This window comes from Cyanistes caeruleus, chromosome 2 (assembly GCF_971803275.1).
Source record: "Cyanistes caeruleus chromosome 2, bCyaCae1.hap1.1, whole genome shotgun sequence".
Taxonomy (NCBI): Eukaryota; Metazoa; Chordata; class Aves; order Passeriformes; family Paridae; genus Cyanistes; species Cyanistes caeruleus.
Window position 1 is genome coordinate 32,561,783 of NC_141702.1, and position 23,869 is coordinate 32,585,651.

At 39.5% G+C, this 23,869-nt stretch overlaps 1 protein-coding gene across 6 annotated transcripts; it reads right to left on the reverse strand.

Moving 5' to 3' along the window:
• Positions 1-817: 817 nt before the first annotated feature.
• On the reverse strand, positions 818-23,869 carry HMGN3 (high mobility group nucleosomal binding domain 3). Of its 6 annotated transcripts, none has more exons than XM_086876360.1 (6): positions 23,683-23,869; positions 8,998-9,048; positions 4,918-4,947; positions 4,236-4,283; positions 1,813-1,926; positions 818-1,307 (listed from the first exon to the last, which is right to left on the reverse strand). In XM_086876360.1, the coding sequence occupies exons 1-6, from the start codon at positions 23,695-23,697 to the stop codon at positions 1,269-1,271; spliced, it is 297 nt and encodes a 98-aa protein (XP_086732486.1). In that variant the 5' UTR covers positions 23,698-23,869; the 3' UTR covers positions 818-1,268. The 6 variants fall into 6 exon arrangements, with proteins under 6 accessions (XP_086732486.1, XP_086732488.1, XP_086732485.1 ...); XM_086876362.1 differs by lacking the exon at positions 23,683-23,869 and adding an exon at positions 23,099-23,329 and having other exon boundaries at positions 1,854-1,923; XM_086876359.1 differs by lacking the exon at positions 23,683-23,869 and adding an exon at positions 23,099-23,329 and having other exon boundaries at positions 1,813-1,923.

Genomic DNA, 23,869 nt, shown 5'->3' on the forward strand with positions numbered 1-23,869 from the left:
GCAACAGTCATTTATTTATTGACTTAAACAAGCAAAAGGTATCCTCAGACATAATAGCTACCACTTGAGCAATACAAATCAATGCTATTGAAGAATAGGGAACACCTTTTCCTTCACCCCTCCCATCCCAGAAGTAACAACAGAAACACCAGGACCCCTAGAGAAAAGAGAAGGAGAAAAATCATAAAAGGTACTTAGAATGAGCTGCAGAGTTGAAATGTTGACACTAAAAAACCATTAGCTAATCTACCACATCACCACAATCACCTCAAAAACCAACTTTCATTGTTCCACTTCCACCAGGTACCAAATATATAGCACTGTTTAACAGCGATTTCAAAGTATTAACAACTGTCCGCAGCTGAAGCAGAACAGTAATTACTATTTATATTAAATTTGAGGCTACAGATAGAAAGAAAGGCTTCCATAGATTACAATGCACATTAATGAAAAGAGTGTGGAGAAACAAAGCTACTGCTAAATTACTGTATATCTCTATCAATCAAGCAATTTGTTCTGTACTGATAGCTCATTGAAGACACAGTATCCTGTCAGAGTATGGCAACTCTACTCACCCTGTGACAGTGTATCTGATGAATGTATCTATGAAGAATTTATCTGTAAATCCCTTAAATTGTAGGCCCTGAAAATCCCAGTTTGCTGCTCCTGTGTGGGTGGTTTTTAATCAGACATCAGCAAAAAAAAGCAAACACCGCATGCAAAACAACTGTTACTCAATCATTTAGTCTTCCTTGTAACAGTCAAAGATGTGAGTAAGGCATTCCTCAGATTTAGAGAAAACATTAGGAGTCTTTAGTTTTGCAGGCAAGGAGACCTTTTATTTTAATCCATTAAAAGAACCCAAAATTGTCAGCAGGTGGCCACATCTATCCATGTTTCATTAAAATCACATAAAACCTAAGTACAAAAGCACCACTGATTATTGCTCTAGAAAAACTGCATGAAAAATTCAAATACACACAGTAAAAACATCACCATATGCACAAGACATAATTCTTTAAAGCAAGTGTATGGAATGCTGATCCAATTTTACACATACCTTGCAATATTAAGTTGATATTTATATTACTTGGCAACAATGGGAATTTCTAAAAGCACTGTTATGAGAGGGGAAATGTTCATATACAGTTTAATATGTCAACTATCATAGTCCTAAAAAAATTAGCATTTACAAAATACTTGATAAAAATATCTTTTAAAAGTTGTCCAAGAGGTACATAAAATCAACTCAAAATTTTCATGGTATTTCATTCATTCTTGTCACCTACAGATTCAGTTTTCTGAGCCTGTGGAGAAGAAAGAAAGAAATTAAATTACTTAGTGAAATGCTATTTGGTATGTAAATTCCCAAGCTATCCTTACTCCTTTGATTTCTTACTTGCAACAGCTCCAAACCTGTGTCCATAGTACATCTACGCAACAGGAACAGGCACAGTCACACACTTTTCTCAACTCATCGGTCCCAGCTTTTCAAAAGCAATACAAGCCTTACCTGTCAGCTTCCACGTTCACAATGAAAAGCACCACACTACCACCTGTTTCTATTCACTGCACACATGCTGAATGCTCTACCGCACCCTTAACTTTCACTCTTTCAATCTGCCCTTTTACTGACAGTGTGCTGGGTGGGGCACCTCTGGATGTTGAAACACTAACAGTTGAGCGAGATGCGAATCTGCAATAACATTATGGGCAATAAAAAGAAACATTATGAACATGCTAACAATGTCTGAAAGGCTGAATAATTAAGAAACACTGATTCAATCAGCAGGAGGTATGTGTGGAAAGTACCTCTTCAGCTTTATTTTCACCATTTTCAGATGGTGTAGTACCTTCCTTTGCAGCTTCTTGCTTTTCATCCTTCTTCCCTTTAGCACCTTTGCTGGCCTTTGTTCCAGGTTCCTTCTGACAGAAGATTAAAAACATGGCCATAGACGTTGTATGAGTAGCCAGAAGCCTGCATCTTTATCAAAACAACTTTCACATGAACTAAACAGCAAGTCTTGGCAAGCTTCATGTACTGGACTGAAACAGAAAACCATCTAAAGCCTACCTGGAAACTGTAAACTCACATAACTTACACAGAGACTCAACATTTCTAGAAAATGGTGGTGTTTGCTTCTTCAGTCTTTCTGCTAATTTTTTCAGGGATACAAAACCACATCAGACTACTTTGGTAGAGCTGTCCAATGAGGTATATATAGGATATCTGTGTGAACAAATCCAATTACAGTACATTGAAAGCTTATTCAGTCAAGCACAAACACCACACTGTTTCTGTAACTACAGCACTACATTTTCAATTAACATAAAATATTAAATTTGATTTTAAAAATTAAGCTTTTTTTCTGACTGTCCTTTTGTTACTTTGATAACATCTGTGATGGTCATTCTATATCAATGAACAAACCAGCCAACACACTAGGGAAGCAAACTGATAAAAGTCCATCTGCAGCAACACAGAGCAGAGATAGTTCCTTCTGATAAATTCTAACAGCCACAGTTTTATTTTGAGATTTGCTCTTAATTCCTATGTTGAAGTCTACTATTTTTTATAAATCCTTCTCTATGTACTTATTTATGTTTGTGATCTAGAGGTTAGCAAAGACATAGGTTAGGTATTTAAAGTGCAATGAGAAAAAAAATTGTAATGGTATTTAATTTATTATTTTACATTAGTATTTCAAGTAGTTCTGATAAACACTGGATATCTTTCACACAATCATTTGCTCCAAATTCTCTATGCAAAATGGCAATAATAGCTGCAAACAGCAATAATAAGGTCTGCCTGCCTTCATTCACTACATCCCCACATAGGAGTGGGACAGTGAGGAGAGAGCAGCAGTAATTCCAAGTTCCAGGGCAGCCTGAATTACTCCTTCCACCCCTCAGCCTCAATGTTACATAGGAACTTAATTTGGAAGCTTACAGGTGGTATGAGCATAATTATAACTCTTCACCTACAAAAGAACAAACTAAGGAGTTGACTTAGTAAATTCATAACATGCAAGCCTTTAACAATAAAAATTAACTCCAATCTGTACCATCTTTCATTGTTTACTAGCAAGTTCAGAGTACACACTTGCTGTTTTCTGTTGAGGAGAGCAAGATTAATATATTCCTTACAAATGTGATCCAGTTAGGGTTTGGAATAAAAAGATTACTGTATTAAAATGTTACTTACTTACAGTAATATGATGAAGGATTTGAGTCACCCAAAATAAGCTTCAAATGTCTTTCATGCAACTTAGACTGGGTCTGTGACACCGAGCTCATCCCACAGGTAGGTTAAGCTACAGAAGCTACCGCATTCCCTTCTTTATTAATACTCTTTTTAAGAGAGGAGCAGGATGGACTCAGCAAGACTATTAGTAATTTTATATGATAAATCACACAGTGTTTAAAGTCAGAGTTTTACTTTCGCATGTGGACTTGGTATCCTGGCACTTGCTTAACTGAGATGATAATAAAAGGACTTGAAAAATGGAAGTGTGAGGAGTGCTAGACCCAGTGTCCAGCATGGGGGCTTTTTTTCCCAATAAAGCAATTGCTCTTATTCAACATTTCCCTTAGGCACAAATAAATCTACAGTTTCTGAAGTACATGATTTATATGCAAAAATCCTGAAAAGGTATTTCAAACACTAATAAGATTTTAATTTGACTGTAACTGGCCCAGAAAACCCAAACCATTCTATTTAAATATATTTAATTTCACCTTTAATTATAATTGTGCATTCTCAGCAACAGCCAGGCTTCAAGAACAGATAAGAGTTTCTCAGTACAAAATGAAGTACTGCACCTCTAGACAAGGAAACAGAATGATACAGTGTAATCTCAAATGCTTTTGTAGAAATTGCTAGGTCTCAGAGTTTACTCAACCAAGCCTGTACTTTTCAGGAAAGGTGTAGTAAAGGTAAAAATTCTTCTTAAACTAGCAATTCACTACAAACTAACATGGTCTGCATATCAAACAGGCAAGACATTTTCTTTGGGCCAGTAATGAGGCCAGGAAGGGGTGGAACAGAAAGAAAAGAATGATCTAATTTGTGTTTTTTTTCCAGGGAGGGGGGCAGGGAGCTGCAGAGGGCAGGGAAGACCATGCCTCAAAAAAAAAAAAAAATGCTGCAAACTGGAAACTTTGCAACATAAAGAAGGAGTATGCTTGCTTACTATTGGCTAAAATGATGATAACTAAAAAAAAGGAGTATTTACCTTTGTTGTTTTCCTTGGTTTGGGTTCAGGTTTTGGTGGAGCAGGTTTCTATAAAACATTTTTAGTTGCACAACATGTTAGACACAGCACCAGAAGCCAGCCTCCTCCACACCCTGCTTCCCCCCGCCCCACACCTTCCCTCACTTCCTGCTCAATAGTATGCATCTAGAAAGAGTCTGAAAAACCTTACTGCACAAATGCACCTCACCTCTGTACACACCTGTTTGCATTAGTTCACTCATCTAGAAGTGAAAGTAATTTGGGGGGCATTCTACGAGTAAAACACAGAGATACTACTATTTGTAACTATTAAGAAAAACCCCATCAGCTATATTCTAACAGAGAAGAGGAACTAAAACCAAGTACTAACAGTGGCATCAAATGAAGTTTTTGAAACATAGCTCCTTCTTTCCAGAGAAGTAGCTGCCTTTCCACAATTAACATCAGCCTGCAAAATGAAACAAAGTCAATACTGCACCTAACACACAGCTTTGCACTGAAGTGGGGAAATATCTTTTGCAACCTGAAAACCTGAAACCAAAGATAACTTCATTGCTAGAGTTCTTAAATACCCCTTGGCAAGAATAAAAATTGAATCAAGCAAAATGTGAAAAACTTGTTTGGTCTGAGAAACCATATGTGCTTAGAAAAGAATATACCAGGAGGCACTATACATACTTACAGCTGACAGTCTTGCTGATCGTCTTGTGGGCTACAGGGAGAAAAAAAAAATAAAAATAAAAGAACGCTTTTATAGGCTTACAGAAAAAAGTATCCAAAACAACATAGTATCAGTATTTTCATAGAACAGCATAAAATATGCATCGACCAAAATATGTGTCTACTGCCAAACACAATTCGCATCTTCCTCACCTTGGACACTCAAAATTTTAAAGGGACAATGTGATGTGAAAGTTAGAAATAAAGTTGTTCAGGAATTATACAATCTAAACTGATGCCTTCTTGGGACTACCTAAAAACAGAGGTCAGACAAAATTAAGGGAACAAAAAGCAGTTATAATTATTGAAGGCCTTCAGGGATATTTTGGGCAGACAAAGCCCCCCCCTCAGCGGCTACAGCTAAAATGGACCACAGGTCAGAGGTTTTCATATTTTTGTAAGCCTGGCCCATTTGCATATTGAGGTTTAACCTTGCAATTACAGCTTCAAGGTGATGAAGTAATCTACCCCAATTTGGTCCTTCCCAACTCACTTTTGTTTACATTTCTTGGGGCCTGAGACAGTGAGGTGTCCTTGATTTCCAGGCCTAGAGAGGAATTGTTTTGTCTGACCAAAATGGGAAAGCAGTAGCTTTCCCATATTATTAGATATGGAGTTTAGAGTTATACTCCATATAAAGAATTGCAAGATTACAAATACATGAAAAATGTAAAAGCTAAAATCCTAAGGCATGAAAATTTCCACACAGTTACATACCTCACACACACCCTTTTTACAAATACTTTGAGTCCCCTCCTGCTCTATGAAAGGTTCACAAATCCAGTAAGCTTGACTACCTGTGCAAAGAACTGAACCTTTTTCAAACACACTTAGAATGATGTTTTAGAATCTAGCAGATGTTACATGTAGTAGTGGGCACAAATACCAACTGATTAACAGCTGAATTAAGTTAACATCCTTCTCTAGAGGATATCAGTGCACTAAAACTTCAAAATATGAAACTAAGTCCTTCCACTTCCTCAGTTCTCCATACGCTTGCTCTGAGAGTCCAGGTGCACAAAGACAGCTGCAGGATGAGAGACAGAAATTATTTCTTCTATTTAAACACAGATCTCAAAAGGAAAGACTCGAATCAGACATTCTGCTTCTCTCCAGCTTTCTTTATCACTTCAACACACTTTCCCTATTAAATTTTATTTCATCCTGCACTTTGTCATAAATTTATTACTGAAGTCTTAAAAATACTTGTTAGCTTGTTAGTTCATTCACAATATTTTTGTGTTAATTAAAACAGAATATACAGCATGTTAATAAACTGAGCTAAAATCTGGTCTATGTCATAACACTAGAATTACACCTGTGGCCAAAACAAAAGGAGAACTAAACTGCAACAAATATCCAACAGAACTCAGCTTAAAAAGAGAATCAAAAACTCTTCTAATTACATATTAATTTAAGTTGAGCTGAAAAAAATATGGCTCTGCACATCCTGCAACAGGAAAAAGCTCTTGTTAATATCTGAAGAATGCTGTAATTTGTGTTCATTGGAGCCATTCAAGAATTCTTAGTGGAAAGCAGTAGCAAATAGTTCAAATCTGCATCATGCAAAATAGAAATCAAAAAAAATACCTAAAGATATTTTCAGCTATGAAATATTTATGCATCACTAACAGAAAAAAGGTAAACCTCTCTTTTCTTGGCAATTTATCATATCAACAGCTTAAGAAGCAGCCTAGCATTATTTTACAACACAATAAATTAAGCATTTCAGTTGGTCAGGTAATCACAGAACCTCTAACTCAAGGTATTATTTTCTACAAATCTGCTTTCTTAACCAATTATTTCTATCCCTTTAACATTTAGGAACTGAAATATTTTGCTAGCATCTACTTTTTAAAGGATAATATGTTGATTTAGATAAGTTATAATTCTCTCCCCTACCTCCTGTTCCATAATTTGTTTGCCATAAGAAAGTCAGCAAAGTTCTTCAAAAATGCTTGACAACTAAGTAATTTTAATTCTCATTTGGAGTTTGTATTTTTTGCATTATCTGATTATAAGGAGGGAACTAGAGCCAAGTCAGCAAAGGTTACATTTTCATGTGCTTTAGGAACCTTTGTCCCCTCCAAATAGCTGTATTAACCCAGAAATTAGCAGTTCACCCAAGAGTCTGCTTGACACTGGCCCAGCAGCAAACATCTATGGAAAGAGTCTATGAAAAGGAGCAGACAGAACAATTCTGTGCATTCTCCTACTGCACCAGCTTCTGGAAATCTGAAGTTGCCAGCTTTCCAACCTGGATGTCACATACATATCGCGTGTTTAAACAGTCCTCAAGGGTTATTTTCTAGACAAATCTTTAATAACATAGTACTCATTTACACTTTCAGTTTCCATAACATCCTATGTCAATGAGTTCCATAATGGGATTATGTACCATGTGGAAAATAAAAAGCAAAACCTTTCCCCTCTGCTGTCTCTCCTTTTAACTTCTTGCCTCTTACCTTCATTAGATTCCTCTAGTTTACAGCTTTCATGAAGAGTAATTCCCTAACTGCCTTTCTTCATGTTACTAATTATTTTATCGCAACTTCATTATATAAAAGATGAAGAGCCCTAGAAAACCCATGTTTGTTTTTTTCAGTTTGGGTTGCTTGCCTTTTTTTAAAAACTGCTCTACATCCTCTATTTGTCCCACTGTACTTGGTATCCTTTTAATTCTATCACGGTCTCTATCAGGAGAGTTTCATTTAGTACTCCCATATCTGAGAGCACAACAAATTAATCTTGTGATACACTTGTGTTGCTTACTCTGTCCTCTAGCATTTTTTTCTATGTTCTAGTTACTTTCTGTTTAGAACTACTGACATTTCCTAGTAACTATTCACTGTGATTTTACAATCTCTCCCCTGATTAACAGCTTGGTGACCACCACTGGGTCTTCCTCTCCCTCTGTGCATCAATCTGCATTTCTCCATATTGAATTTCTTTTGATATTTTATCACTTGGTTATTTATCAGTTATATAACAGCCTTCTCAGCCTCTCTCGCTTCTGACTACCCCGACAATTTTTGTAAACTTCAGCAAACTTTGTAATTTCTTTAGTACTTTTTGTCCTAGAGATCATTAACAAATATATTCAGCAGCAAAAGCCCAAAAAAAATTCCAGTACTCCACTGATAATCTCCTCCTTTAAGAAAACTAAATTCCACTCCTCCATTCTCTTCTCATAACTTTATATGTTAGAAATTCTTAAAGATCTTCAATGCTAGTTAGTTTCTTTAAGAAGCTGCTTGGTGAACCTGATGAAAAACTGCTCTTTACATGCAAGTACACTATAGTGCACGCCAGTAGTTTACTTGCTATTTTCTTGACCAAATATGCTCCAAGATTCACAAAGAGAGCAATTAAATATTCCCCCATTCTTCTCAAGGTCCTGATTTAAACTTGTCTGCCACAAAAGAAGGCAATCTAAAATAAATTCTCATAATTCTCTACCTGTTTTTTAAATTCACATTAAGGGTTGTGAAAAACAAACTAGCAAACTTTATTGTAGATACCAAGATACCACCAGCTGTCTTCTTGCATTCTCTAACAAAATGTACTGTGGCCTTTAAACAAATCCAGTCAAAGAAAACACACAAATGTGTCAGCTGCTCCAGTTTAGAGTCTGGTATCTTAATTCAAGACACCCTCCCATCAGTCACTTAAGCTAAGAATAGTTTTGAAGTAGACTGGCTGAGGTGTGTGCATTAACCCTCTTCTGCCAACCCACTAGAGACAGAGCAACAGTTCCAGGCAGTAACATACTACACTATTACCACAAGATCCATCAAAGTTTGTCTATGAAAGCCCTAAAACGTTCTCAAATTTATTTGGTGTACTAGTAAGTCCTATAAATCCTCAGTACACCACGATGAAATCAAGACAGGGTACAAATGTGGTTTACCGTCTTGACTCCCACTGAAAACAGCTCATCAGAAATGCCAGAGAAATGCATAATCTTCTCATCTTTCATGACTGCAAATCTCCAACTAAATAATTATATGCCAAAACAAATTATATATATATATATACTTGCCTCTTGTTTAGTTACTTTTGCTGCATCCTTGCCTTCAGCACCCTCTGGAGACTGAAAGAAAATATTAAATCAGTGTTTTTATTACAGACTTAAATGCACGCAGACAACAGCAAAACAAAGATTATGGTGAAGACTGACTGCTCTTTCCTTTGCAACAATTTAAAGCAGCCTGACAAATCTGCATTAGTATGTACAAGCAGCACTGTACTCAAACCAGTCTCTTTACCAAAATCAACCAAGAACCCGAGGACTGAGCACCAGGTACATACATATATCACGCATCACCCCTCAAAGTCCCTCTATAGCTGATTAACTAAAGCATCCACAGGCTCCAGTGGAAGCTACATCTAATCAGCTGCTGGTAGCACAACAGTAGGAACTGGAAATCTGAGGTTTGCTCTATGACAGCTTTTGAAATCTCCAAGAAATTTAACACATTCTTTTTCCCAAACACAAACCTAACCTGTTATGAGATGAACCAAAAAAACACAGCATCACTGAAATTATGGTTTCTTTACCTCCTTTACTCCTTTTTTCTCTGCCTCACTCAGCTGGAAGTCTTAAAAGTATCCTTACATCATATCTCACCTCCTCCATCGGAATAGCATAATCAGTAAAACACTGAGACATTGCCAGGAAAGCTTGGGACAAATATGTATCTTCTTAAGAACCAAGTATCAACTCAAACATTGTAAAACTAATCTTGCAGAGGTACTAGAAAAAGGTTGGTTAAATTAAAGAAGGCAGGGCAGGTGAAATCAAGCTTCTCTTTTGTTTACAACCCAAGATGTGTTCCTTCATCTTTTGCAAACATTTGTGTTTCCCAGGTAGGAGTAAGCAATTCCTGGATAAAGAACGAGCAGCAGCAGTTAGAGGAGAACTACAAGAATGGCATATTTCAAAAAGACATTTTACGGGCAGCAGAGAAAGCAATTTGGCTATTGTTTTGTTTTACAATCAGCAAGGAAGCAGGCTAGTTATCTTTTCACTTTTCTTTCCACTTCAGTCTTAACTCAAACTTCCTCACAGATTTTGACACAAAATGTCTCTGAGTTAGAGAGCTGTGGTTTGGAGCAGAGAAAATGACCGACTAGTTTGCAGCACTTGACCAGTGCCTTCTCCTGGCATTGGGCTCAAACATACTCACAGAAAGACATCCCCCCACCAGGGAATAAAACGTGGCTTTGTTACTGTGCACTCTCCCGACAGAGAAAGGAGGCATGCCACAAGAGCAGCTGCTTTAAAAAAAAAAAAAAAAAAAAGCCGAGGACTGATCATGTAAGTAGCTTGAAAACAGCAGGAAGTTAAGCAGCATCGCACAGCGCAGAGCAACTCAGAATAGCAACAGGCAGGCATCCAAAATGGAGCCTGACTGCTCCCTGTGCAACTGCAGCCTCACCAGTCACCTGCAGGATCGTTTCAGGTCTGCATTTCTAAAAGTCTTTCAGTTTGGTTACCAAGGAGTTATTACAGCTTGATGTTGTGATGCTGGAAGCATCAGAAGTCAGAAGGAAAACAAAAACAAGTTATCCCGTTATTCTTCTCAGTAACAAAGTCCTGCATCCTACAACTTTCCTCTTCGACTCACAATACAAGATATGCTCTGGGTATAGCTTTTCTGATGCCCATGAGTTCATAAGAACTGTTTCTCCCATAAGAATTTCCTCAATTCTAACAAACTTGTGCTGCACCCTTTCCCCAAGAGGGAACTCAAATAGATCCTTCATGTCCTGGGCAGGACCTATTTATATGGAAGTTCCCTGAGATTTTATAATCTTTTCCTCAGAGTGGTCAAGAGACTTTAGATTTACTGGGTAAGGGACAGAAAGATAGCATGATCCATTTCCTTTGGAAGCCAAGCTAAAAATCTCATCTTAAGCTAAACTAAGTTGACTGACACTCCACAACCAGCCTGTTTTACCCTGCTTCACTTCTAGAAATCATAGAGCTCTGAGAGAGGGCTAAATTGTCCCAAGATGGCACTGCCACATGCTAGTAGCCTTGCAGCAATTTCACAAGAGCTAACTCTCCACCTGCAGAACTGCACAGTTAACACACATTTACCCTATTCTCTTTAGCACTTAGGAAAGAGAAGTCTCCCACAATTCTGACAGGGCAGTCTGATTTTAGATGCCAATACCACTTCTAGACAACAGATTAAAAAAACTGTTCATGAGGCTAACCACAGGGGGGAAAAAAATCATATTAAAAGACCCTTAGTGCAACCACAACCTCTGTATACTAACTACTGTGATATATTACACAACATACTTCAATTAAGTTAGATAATTAATTAGCCCAGCATTCCCTCTCAAGTTAGGAAATCCAACAGCAATTCTGAAGGCCAAGTAACTTTTCTCCATGGAGGGACATGGAGAATAATAATAATTTCAGAAGTGTGAATAAGCAGCAAGGGGTTCTGACATGTTCTCATTTCCATTTCAGACCCGCTCCCTCCTCTCTGCAAGTCCAGGCGTTTGGTGGCTGGGCTCATCCTCCCAGCCTTGGCTCTCCAGTACACTGGCACAGCTGTGTGGGAGGCCATGCCATGAGCAAGGTAATTGATCCAGCTGAAAAACAGCCTCCTGCTTAAACAAATGCATAAATATTATAATATATAGACAAATTATAAATATATAGTCTTTCCTGCTCCAGCAGAATCATTTTACTGCACAGCTGCACAAACAATTGAGTCAGTACAACAGACAAGAATGCAGTGGCACCGGGCAGCTGCAGGCAGCCTCTGACTCCATCTACTCTGTCCATCTATTGCAGCTGATAGACACACCAAAGAAATATATATGTCAGATATGGCTACAATGTATTTGTTAAAAGAGGAACAGAAACTTATTTTCCCCTCTATGAGTCCTGATGAGTCCCAGCTGATGTGGTTCATCATACCAGTTTTTGCAATACTTTCTCCTCTCCCTGGGGAAGAGAGAGATTTATTCACAAATGGATTTGTGCCAAGCATAGTTCCCAAAGAACTTGGCATGCCATGAGCAGAGACTGTCTGCACTACTATCTGGAGTCACAGGACTTTAATGCAGATACCACGAAAACCTTAAAGCCTTTGCCCTTAACTCTCCCACAGGAGCCCTTCCCCCATTTTTTGTCCTAGTGACAAACTACTGAAGAACCTCTGGTTTCAAAGCAACAAAATGTACTAAGCAACCCCTCCCCTTGGCACATTTTTCCCCATGACCTAATGCGATGGCTCACCGTATTTCACATGACACCCCAGCCACATTAAAATGCACCCTGAATACTGTGCTGTACATCGTAAAGCAGTCAGGAGCAGGGATACCCACACTGCGAAATCAAAGACCAATACAAGCACTGAATCACTCGACAAGGGCAGTACTCCAGCCTTCTTCAGCTGTACTCCATCATATATGCCTGCATTGTATTTATAAAGTAGTCCCTATAAGCCTGCAGTTCGTGCTACTGTATGGATGCCTATAAGAGACAAAACATAAAGCAAATAAAGACACAGATAACGGTGACTTTTTATTTTGTTTTGTCTCATAGTGGTACACACCAGGAAGGAAGATGACCAGCTACCTTTAAATATGCTTTTGACATTTGAACTACTAGCAAGATTTAAGTTCAGATGACCACACATTTTGTCACATCTCAATTAGTACAAAATATTGGCAATAAGATTGCAACTTAAGCTGTAGCTTAAGTCAAGAACTGTCATAGCTGCATAACTTTCAAACTATAAGATTGTCCATCAGCAACTGGCTTTTTTTTTTTTTTCCACTTGCTTTTACCCCAGCTATTTTTAAGAGCAACCTAGAAAATGACTTTGAGTGGACTGGAAAAAACAAAGGAATATTAATAGATGGTAGAGAATGTTGAAAAACTCCTGGAGGAATATTAACATGGAGCTTATTTGTATACATAGCCCTTTCACCAGCTGTGAAGTATACGTAAGAACCAGTGTTTCCACACACCAAAGCAGTACTGTAGTATCTGCAATGCCAACACCATTACAGAACTGTTAGGTTGAAAACAGAAAACTAGACAACTGTTTTAAGTAAAAATTTAATAGAAAATACAGGTCAACTTCCTGTTTTTACTGTTCTTAAGGCAAGGGTATTTGCTCTGTAGTGCAGACATGCGCCACAAAAGAAACATAAAGCTTCATTTTTTAAAATCAAAACCCTGAAATATAAGCAGTATATAATGGGAGTACAATAACCCAAATCAGTGAAGCCAATGATGTCTTTTGAGAGATCCAAAGATACACATTTGAACTTGCCACGTCCATCTCCTGGATAAATAATTTGTTTGCACTATCATGAATGCCTTTACTATAAAGAAGTCTATTAAAAAGCCTAAAAAATGAGAATACAAGTATGTGAGAAGTAACAGTCAGTAGAAGGTAGGTATAAAATTAAATAGATGGTTCATTCTCTGAAGGGTTTTATTACAAGCTGAAACTCAACACCTTGGCTCTGATGGGAGAGAAATTAGTCCTTTCATACCCACATGAAAACAAAACAAACAAAAAAAAGCAGATGCAAATTTCATTCTAACTACCACATTAAGCAGTTAGAAATTAAAAAGGCAGAAAGCCTTAACTGTCCTAGCACATGAGCATTCTGAATAGCGTTTCCTCCCTTCTTTGCAAGCTATTTGGTTCAGCCACATCTTGATACATTGCCTGCAAGGGGATTTGCCTGTAGTTTTCCTGGCTCACTCCTGCAGCTGCAATTTCCATGATGCAACACTTTTGGTCATTCCTCCTACAATTCTTTTTCACCAACCAAAATAAGGTAAAAGCTTGCAAAAAAAAAAAAACCAAACAAAAAACAAACAAACAAACAAAAAAAACCAAACCAGACATATCAAGTACAAAGTCTTTTTCAGGCTTTATTGCACTCTTTCCCTAAAATTTTCTACCCCTCATTTCTTTTTGACTAGAACTATACATTATACTACATTTAATGCCATGAATGGTTTCCCCATACATGCTATATCTTCTAATTATTTATCTTCAGAGCAGCTCTGAATTTTGAGCTACGTCATAAATGTAATTAAAATGCTATTTATTTCTTGGTTAGATTAATGAAGACTACATGTTGACTAATTTAACACCAACCAACTCCTGCAATACCCTTCTAACTATTGTTTCCTCATTTAGCTCCTCCAGCATCTTATCATTAACCTTTGTTTACAACTAGTTCTTTGATCTGTTTTCAATGGATAGAACAGCGCTCACTGCCAAACCAGTGTGAATTAGCTTTGCAAGTAAAATTAATTCCCTCCATTAAATGCTTTAAGAAACCAGGTATTCTTCCTACTACACAGCTTCATTTCTTTTTTTCTACCAAGAGTCTGATCCTGGATGAGGAAAAAACTGTGCATTCTGCTAATCAAAAAAAAAAAAAAAAGAAATTCTGCCAGAACCACAAGGGAAATACAGCATAAAACTGTTTAGTGGCAGGCTGGATTTTTAAAATACTTATCCAAAATTCTGTCTTGCTCTCTTTCAAAAAATGAGGTTGGATTTTCTTGTAAATACATGTAAATAAGTCCTTCACCAAAAAACCCTCAAAACAAACAAAACCAACTACACAAAACCCCATGCTGCTTAAGTATTTCTTCTTTAAGTACATAATTTTTAGTATTTTTGTTAATAATTATTACAATATTATAAAATTTTATTCTTAGAATTTCAATCCCTCCATCTTATATCTGTTAAGAGCAGAATACCTAATTTTCTAATTCCTTGGGGGAGAATGTCAAGATCATAAAGCTCTGGGAAGATGAATGGTACTTAAAAGTTTAAAGACAAGCATTATTATACCTTGTATTAATATGCTAATTACATATTAATTGGGAAAAATCAAGGAAAACACTTCCTGATCAAGGTTTCCACTCTTGCTTAAAGATTCAAGCCAGAGTGACTTGTTGACATGTGATGCATTTTCAAAAAATAGAAAATAAAAAAAAAGAAAATAAGAACACCAAAAGCCATAAATAAAATCTGTAGGTGCAGAAAATGCATTTTATTAATATCCTTAATTCTTAAGATAGGTGACTTCTGTGAGCTTTATGCTCTTCCAGACAAGACAGCAAATCAACTTAGAACTGGGGTATTTCCTGATAACTAAAACCAGACAGAATAAGTGCTTCTCCAGAAGAGGAAATTCCTTCATTGTAGATGGAGGTTTTGCTATTCCCACTGAAAAAAGGGTCAAAGATTGACAAATATAATTGAAAGTGCATTTATATTTGATAGGATATTTAAAAAAAAAATCTCATAACTGGTTTGGCTTTTATTTTTCCTTTCAAGTTTCCCTTCCCTGTAGTCAGTTTTTTAACATGACATCTACCTATGGCAAAGTGAAAAAGTAAGAGCAGTTTTTAGAGGCTTGGACTTAAAAAAAAAAAAAAAATTATAGAATTGTAATTTAAAATTAGATAGACAGTTCCCTTTTCAGACAGTGAAGTAATCAGTTCCATTTTGAAAAATACAGATCGGCCATGGAGGCAGAGAGCACCGAGCATTTGAAATTGTTCAGCTTCCCCTGAACACCAGATGCGAAAATTCAGCTAGGTAGTGAGTAAATTCTTTGTCCCTGTATTTGCTTAACCATTTTACTGCCATCATAAAATAAAAAGGCAGATTCAAAAAAATATAACTGATAAAATCCAGTCCCTAATATTACTTCTCTAACTTTCAAAGCTGATGACAGTTCTGCAGTGAGATGAATCTGCTGAACTCGTCCAAGTCTACATATAGAGGCAATTTTTAAAACCTTCAAGATTATGTTCCAAAATTTTTATTTAAATAGAACTGATCAGATTTGCAAAGTAAAACTAGCACATAGTACTTCTGAAAAAAAAAAAAAATCTAAAAATAGAAATCACATTTAGACAACTACTTTCAATAACAACTGATTCCCTAAAATAACCACCTCTGACAAACAAAAATACTGTGAAGGACTGAAAAGAGGTGTTTAATTCCTCTTCTGCCAGAGGACATTACAGATTACAGTGACAAAACCCACAATAATCCAGAAAAAGGACCTTTTTAGTTGTTGTTTCAACTAACTGCTAGTACAGAACACATCAAACCTCTGAGGTGATGATAGCAGGTACCAAAACCACAGCTGGTACAAAGCCTTAGATACACCCATCTCTCCCAGTAATAATTATAGCTGTGGTTCAAAGGAATATTGCTCTACAACAGCCAGAATGAAGAGCTTCACAGGCAACCAAAGTGCAGCTTCAAGAGAAGAAAAAATTAAAATGTCTCCAAGTGGGCACAGGTGGGATTAGGAAATGATGCAGCAGAGGTAAAGGATGATTTCTTTCTACAACTAGACCACTGACACAACTCTGCTTGAGAGGGGCAAAACACTGCAGAGGTAAAAATGTTCTTAGATCTTCATTTTCAATAATGGAAGCTACTACTGACTCAGGTCAATGGAGAAAGCTGTGTGGGATGAGCAAACATACCAACAGTCCCAACAAAGCTGGCAGTGATGGGAACAGCCACAATTCTTTTCTGCAGATAGATTCCAATATTCTTAGGGAACACAGCATTTTTTATTTGCAGCTTTCACTGTTACCAAGAACACCAACTCTTTACTATGGGAAGACAGGAGCTGTATCTCCAAAAACTGGTAACTTCCAAAGACACCAAGGGGGTAAAAACCCACAAAACAAAAGCCAAGCCTGATGCCTCCTCCCTCTGGTGCTGCAAGGATACAATTTGAGTACTGAGTTGTTCTGATTATTGTAATGAATTAAAGAATACTCCTCTAGAAACCCTGAGTTAGGGACAATCAAATCAAAGATGAATGCCTGGCTGCTGCTAAGAATCTTCCCACCTAATCATTCCTGCCAATTCCAGCTTAACTCTTTGTGTCAAGGTATGGGAAACTAGATCAGCAGTCAGGTCTACCCGAAAACTACCTCAAACAAATATGATATCCCACAGGTTAAATCAGAATAAGAACAGGGATGGGCATCTGGGATTTCTGCTTCCAGCCTGTATATGCCAGCTTGAAGTATCTGTTGAACTGCTGTCCAAACTGTGAAGTCACACAATGCCAATTTTGCTGACAATAAAATTAGTATAAGAGCACCTTACTTCTGTCTTGCATGCAGCCAGCTGCTCGTTCCCAGCCTACTCCTTTCTAATAGGTTACCACACATTCATTGTGCCACTGTGAAGCATCTCTAAGCTTGATCAGTAAAATGACCCAGAATTAAAAAAAAAAATTCCAAATCATGTTCAAACCTGTTCAGCAGACAAACTCTAAGAGTCATAGCCTGAAGGGTAATTCAAGAATACTGAAGCAGCCTTTTGGCTACTGGACCATGGGATAAATCACAGTGCTAGCTAAGTGCAGGTAAGGAACAGGAAATAAATGGTGGCCATGATGATCATACCAAGTGCTAGCTTCCAAGAAAAATCTCTGGATCTGGTTTACTTACATTCTAGGCAAAATATAGTATTATAGAATATCCTGAGTTGGAAGAGACCCACAAAGATCATGGAAGTCCAACTGCTGGCCCTGCACAGGACAGCCCAAGAGTCATGCCCTGTGACTGAGAGCATTGCCCAAACGCTTCTTGAACTCTGTCAGGCTCAGTGCTGTGACCACTTCCCTGGGAAGTCTGTTCCAGTGCCCAACCACCCTCTGGAAGAAGAATCTTTTTCTAATATCCAACCTAACCCCCCCACCGACACAACTTCAGGCCATTCCCTCAGGTCCTGTCACTGTCACCACTGAGCTCAGTGTCTGCCCCTCCTCTTCCCCTCACGAGGGAGTAATTAATTTCATACAACTTCTCTAAAGGAATGATACACCTTGGAACACATCTTTCCTATACACACCTACTGTTTGGGTATAAAAAGCAGAGAAAGTGAAGTTTTCCAAGTAGCACAGATGAAAAGCAACCTTAAACTAAGTAACGCATAGGTATATTCTACTCACATACATAACTACATTCCATTTACACACAGAGCTTTTTTATTTTTTAAACTTAACAATACGGATTGCATGTACAAAAGAACATTGCCTATATCTGAGTGTTGAACTACCATATATAGAAAGATTACATGCACCTAGTCAATTTTGAAGTCAGAGTTGATGACTTACAAAGATGATACTACCATGCTTTAATGTGCCAAAGAAGCATGAAGAATAATTTTTAATTGACAATTCAGTGAAAACCCTGGAATTTTTAGGTTGCCTATTCATTAAGTCCAGTTGTATCTTAGTGTACTCTAGGAAGAAAATTCATATACATTGCCATCAAATGCTAATAAATGAGTCAGATCTTTACAGACTGGTATAAAATTAACAGAAATGTTTTAGATCGTTAAATCCTTGATCAATGATATTTTAATCTCTATAACACAATAACAACAACAAAAACAATAATAATAATAGTAGCTAAAATGACATAATTATCTCTAAGTTAAAGAGTCTCTAGTAATAAACATAAACAAATATTTGCTCCATGTATCTAACAGCCCTGTAAACTTCATTTACTGCAATGTGGCATAGCAACATTGCTCAAGCATGTTTGTTCTTCACTGCCACTGAACAATGCTACCTTGCTTTATATCCAAGTATTTCATGTGCAGATAAAAGTTTTTGATCTTTTCTGCTTAGTTTTTCTATGAAAGATGTAGATCCTTTGAGCCAGTCTGGTCAACTGACTTTGTTGGCCTTCTTGAAGCAGGCCAACTAGGCAGTTTTCAACTGCTTTGAAACATCTCAAGGTTTAAAATTCTGCAATAGTTACAAAACCAGTACAATTTCTATAATTGTTAGTGGCAAAACATCCTTCTCCCTTCTACTAGAAGGCTCCTACAATCTTTTAAGATGCTCTGGCACATCTGTTCTGTTTATCTTGCTTGAATTTAAAGTGCATCTCTGCACAGCAATAATTTTACCTGTCCCTGCAAGGCATGCTGAAGGTAGAAGTCCATGAGGACTCTGCTGAGACATTAGACAGAAATTTGTCAAAGTCTGTCAGTGACAGATGCAAAGAAGGGCATCTTCTGCTGCTGCTTAGCCTGTTTTCCAGTAGTTACTGAATGCTCTAGGAGTGACCTACCAGAAAATGTGGAAAGAAAAACTACCTTTTTCAGAGCTGTGACTTTTGCTTTTAATTCTCATGGACTGGGAGAAAGAAGAAAGCAGTCAGCATGAAGGCAGAGTGAGTCCAAGTAAAAATCTGGAAAAAGAAGTGGACAGAATAGGAGTGGGGAGAGGGCAGCAGCCAAGACATCTGGATCTGGTAGTGACTCCCTTTTCCTTTCTATTCTATAATCACCTACAGACTGTGAAATGAAATACAGAACCTCCCTCATTTCTATGTCTCACTCCTAACAGAGAGTCCCTTGTGCTCTAGGATAAACTAAAGAGTGGCTTTGCAACAGAGAAAGAGCTTCCAATCCCAGTGTTGAAATAATTTATTGGGAAGACGCAGGTCCCCACGTCATCGCTGGAGCTTCTTTCCAGACCTATAGCTTCAAAGTGGAGAGAACCTTTGAAAAAAACCCACTATGTTAAATATATCACATTGATGCAGACTGAATCACAGCTGAAGTATCAAGACATGGAAAGGGATGTGAAATGGAACTGAAGAGAATTTGAGTATACTTCATACTGCTGCACCATGAGCACAAACTCACCTGCTACTACGCTTTGCATAAACCTGGACTTCATTCCACAGACCAAAAAGCAACAGCATGATTATTCAGAGACACAGCAAAAAAGAGCTGTCACCTGCAGGACCTCAGCTCCATTAGTTGTCTGATCACAAACAAGTTGCTCCAGCAAAATATTAGAGAACTGGTTACTATTGCAAGTTTCTCAGTTTCCATGTACACAGCACAAAGCAAGAAGACAAATTTGGCAAAGTAACAACAAATGTGCCACTCAAAAGTGCAGGAGGTGCTTATTAGTGGGAATAAAACATCAGACAGACTTCTTAACCTAAGAATTCAAGATAAAGGGACCATTCCAAACAACTAAGCAATTTACTTCTGTGCTTCATTTCCCCTGTTGGTGGATGAATATGGTAGATATTCTCTTTGAATATTCATGACACTTCAGAAATAAAACCTTAGACAGAAGAATTTCACAAAGAGAACTAGGTTTAGGTCCAGACAAAAAAAGCATAAGGAGAATTTAGAAGCTCTAGGTTAGTACCTGTAAAAACATGCATTTAACCCCAAAGGTTAGAAAATACAGTGATTAGATACCTGGCTGGTGAAACAATCGGTAAGCATCTCACAAAAAATCGTATGACCATGTAACTAAATGCACTGTGATAGGACAACAAGGTGGTCCCTTCCAACATCTGCTAAAGAAGCAGCATTACAAGCAAAATACTCAGCGGGTTTGTTTTTCAGCAGTGAATATAACCAAGTACCTTTGACTTTAAAGAAAGTGAATTTGCATAGTGGAATGGGAACCTGTCCCAGATGGTCTCTAGTATATCTTCAAAGCATCAACTGTACTGCAGAAACTACATTCCTGACTAAAAGGAGCCAGCAAATAACCAACTGAAATGGCTAATTAAACCACAATATTTTTGTATTTTCTCTGAAACAGTAACAATATTCAAAGATGGCAATGTATATAAATTATAGAAAAAAAAATTACTTAAGTTGCACTTAGTCCTCACATCTGATTCAACTCTGTTTTCAAAACAACAAGTGAAAGGCAGGTGGTATTGCATAGATTCAGATTAAAGAACAAGTTGGTTCGTTTTGGAGTGCAATCCCAACTAAATGACAGGTTCCCCATCCAATACAGACAAGTCACCATTTAACCTATTAATGTCCTTCAGACATGATGCACATTCACAAGGCAAGTGTCATTCATCTTGACTTATGCTTCTGCACTTGTATGTGACCACACCACGATTCTCCTTGTCATCTGGTACAGAATGGTTCTTCATCCTTTTATGGATAACAGTGAGATATGTTTCAAGGTCAAGGAGTTGGTCAATATGACCCAAGAGCTAATTCCACAAAGACAAATGAAAAGCAAAACACCCCAACCCACTTCAAGGCGTTCTTTCTATCAACACCACAACAAGCATTCTGGTTTATCCCACACTGGCATGCCATTCTTCTTGAGAAAAGGCCATGTTCACACAACAGCACGTTACTACAACAGATGAAGGGTATAGAAATGTGACATGAGCAGTCCAGAGTTCAATTCCTTTTTGCTTTAGCACAATATTTAACACAGTAAGTTCTTCATTTCCTCTGTGATCCCAATATCCTATGCAACAGCCCTCTAGAGAAGGGAAGGCAGCTTACAGTGTTTTGTTCATAATATTCATAATGAACATAGAGCCAGGGACTTAGAAAGTGACTCGAGTTTACACAGAGATGAGAAACATCAGAGATGAAAAGAAAAGCAAACAGACAGCTTAGATAACTACAGATACACAAAAATTGACACAGGTGGATTTAAGCCCTTTCTGCAATATTATTTACCTACCCTTGTAACAGTGAAAATTTCTCATTTTGACTTCTGATGTTTACTTCGTTACAGAATTTTCCCTGTTAGAAGCCTTTATACAAGTTAGAAATTTTAAGAGAATTGACTATTAATTGCATGTGATGGTTTATCAACATGTCAAAACTGTCCAGTGTAATTATTTAGTTACTGCTGCATCACCAACTTCTCACTCTGCGGATGTTATTCTGGAACAAAACTGACTATTGTAAAATACTACAATTCTACTTTTCTTAAAAAGCAAAGCCATTAATCATACACTTTTCCTGGAACCAGTGCTTCCCAAAACCCACACTCCATATATAATCTTTAAATGCAAATCTTTACCCATACAATGCTAACCAAAATAAAATTCACTACGCTGTTAAAATTCATCTCCATTGCTCTCATCCCATATGCAATGCTTTTAGTACTTTTTAAAAATAATCTTCTATAAATGAGACATGTTCTTATGGACTTACTACTCAAAGGTAGTTTCCCTTAATAACCATTTCACAACAGACCACAAAACCTACAGGAATATCTCTAACTCTACCTGCACTTAAGAAGGACAGCCTGAAACATCTGTAGTGTAGAAGAGCAAAGTAAACAGGGTAGGAAGTTCACAAGGTTTCAAAAGCTTGGGGGTCCTGTGTACACAAGATAATTTTCAAGTTTCTCCTGGCAACAAGCAAGAGCACTAAAAGCACAGAAGCACATGAGGGTGCAATGAGAGAAAAGCAAGAGGAAAAAAGGCCCATCATTCACCGACTTCAAGCCCAGTTATTCCAATCAACCGCACAGTTGTATGCATTTTCAGAAGTGGAATCAGGCCCTCACCTATGAATTAAATAATTCGGTAACATACTTGACAATTTGACATTTTGATATCTCCCATAAGGAACAAGCAAAGGATAAGTAAACACCAAGTTACCGGGAAGGCATCATCAACCTGTAACTTTATTAAAACAGATTTCAGCCCCAGCCCAGAAATGGTGTATTAGGAGGTCACAGGTGACATTTGGGAAAAACACAAATTGCCTTGCCTCGGCTGACCTAGTTAAAATTAAAGGACTGCAGCTATCATTTTTTGTCATTGCACGTACTAATGTCGAGTCTCTCGTTACACTGTCAGCCTGGAAGAGAGCCCTAGGAAGGCAGGCAAGTTCTCGACGAGGATCTCCAGCAGCAGGGCCTCCCTCGGCCGCCCACCCCCGGGGCCCTGCAGGGGCGGGAGGGGGCCGGCTGCCACCCTCCGTGCTCAGCGCCTTCTGCCAGCGCCGAGCGCTGCCGGCGGCCGCGCAGCCACGGCTCCGCTTCCCGCGGGCACGGGAGGCGCAGAAAATCCCCCACACCGCCGAGCCCGGCCGCTCAGGGGCCGCCCAAGTTTCGTTCTCTGGGGGAAGGCGGTCTCACGGCCGGCTCCCTCCCGAGGAGGAGCTGCCCGCCCCGGGGTGCCCGGCGAGCGGGGACCGGACGGCGGCGGGGCCCCTCAGCCCCGCACGGCTCCCCCGGCGCGGCGGCGGCCGCGGGCGCTCCCTCGGGAGGCGCCGCCCCCCGCCCCCGGGGGCCCTGCCCGGATGGGCACCGGAGTTGGTACATACGGGTCTGCCGCGGGAGGCGAGGAGAAGGGTGTAGTTTGTTTTAAACATGGCTTGCCTCTCCCGTCCTCCCTTTTACCTCGGAGCCATCGCTCCGGCGCGGCGGGAAGCGGCGGGATCCGGCGGCCCCGGCTGGGGGCTGCCTCCTCCCCGCCGCGGCGCCGGAGTTTGCGAGCAGGAAACTCCTCCCGCGGGGGCCAGGGGCGAAGCCGCAGCTGCTGCAGCGCTTCTCCCCGGCGGCGGCGGCGGCGGAGGAGGAGGAGGAGGAGGAAGGTGGGGGCTGGAGTTGTGATAGCGACTTCACCCCCCGGGGAGGGGGCGACACCGCCCCGCGCGGCACCGGGAAAGTAAACAGGCGGCGGGGAGCGGCGGGGCGGGGTGGAGGGGGCTTGCAACAGGCAGCAAAATGCCCGGGCTCGGGAGCCATCCGCGAACCCCAGCGCGAACGGAGCGGCGGCGGGAGAGCGGCAGGAGAGCAGCGGGCACCCCCGGCCCCTGATGCGCGCTTCACCCGGCGGCCGCCGCTCGGCCCCCCCCGCGACCCCACCCGGGGAGGCAGGACCCGCCGTACACCCGGGGCGCCTCACCTTTCTCTTCGGCATAATGTCCCTGCTCCGGGCCGCCAAAGTATAAGCGACCGAAAGAAGCTCCGGCAGAAGCGCGGGATCCGCCCGGCGGTGGCGGTGGCGGCGGCAGCGGCGGCGACAGCGGCGTGGCTGGTGCCCGCAGCTGTGCCCGCGCCCGGTGCCCGCCGCGCCGCCCCGCCGCCCCCGG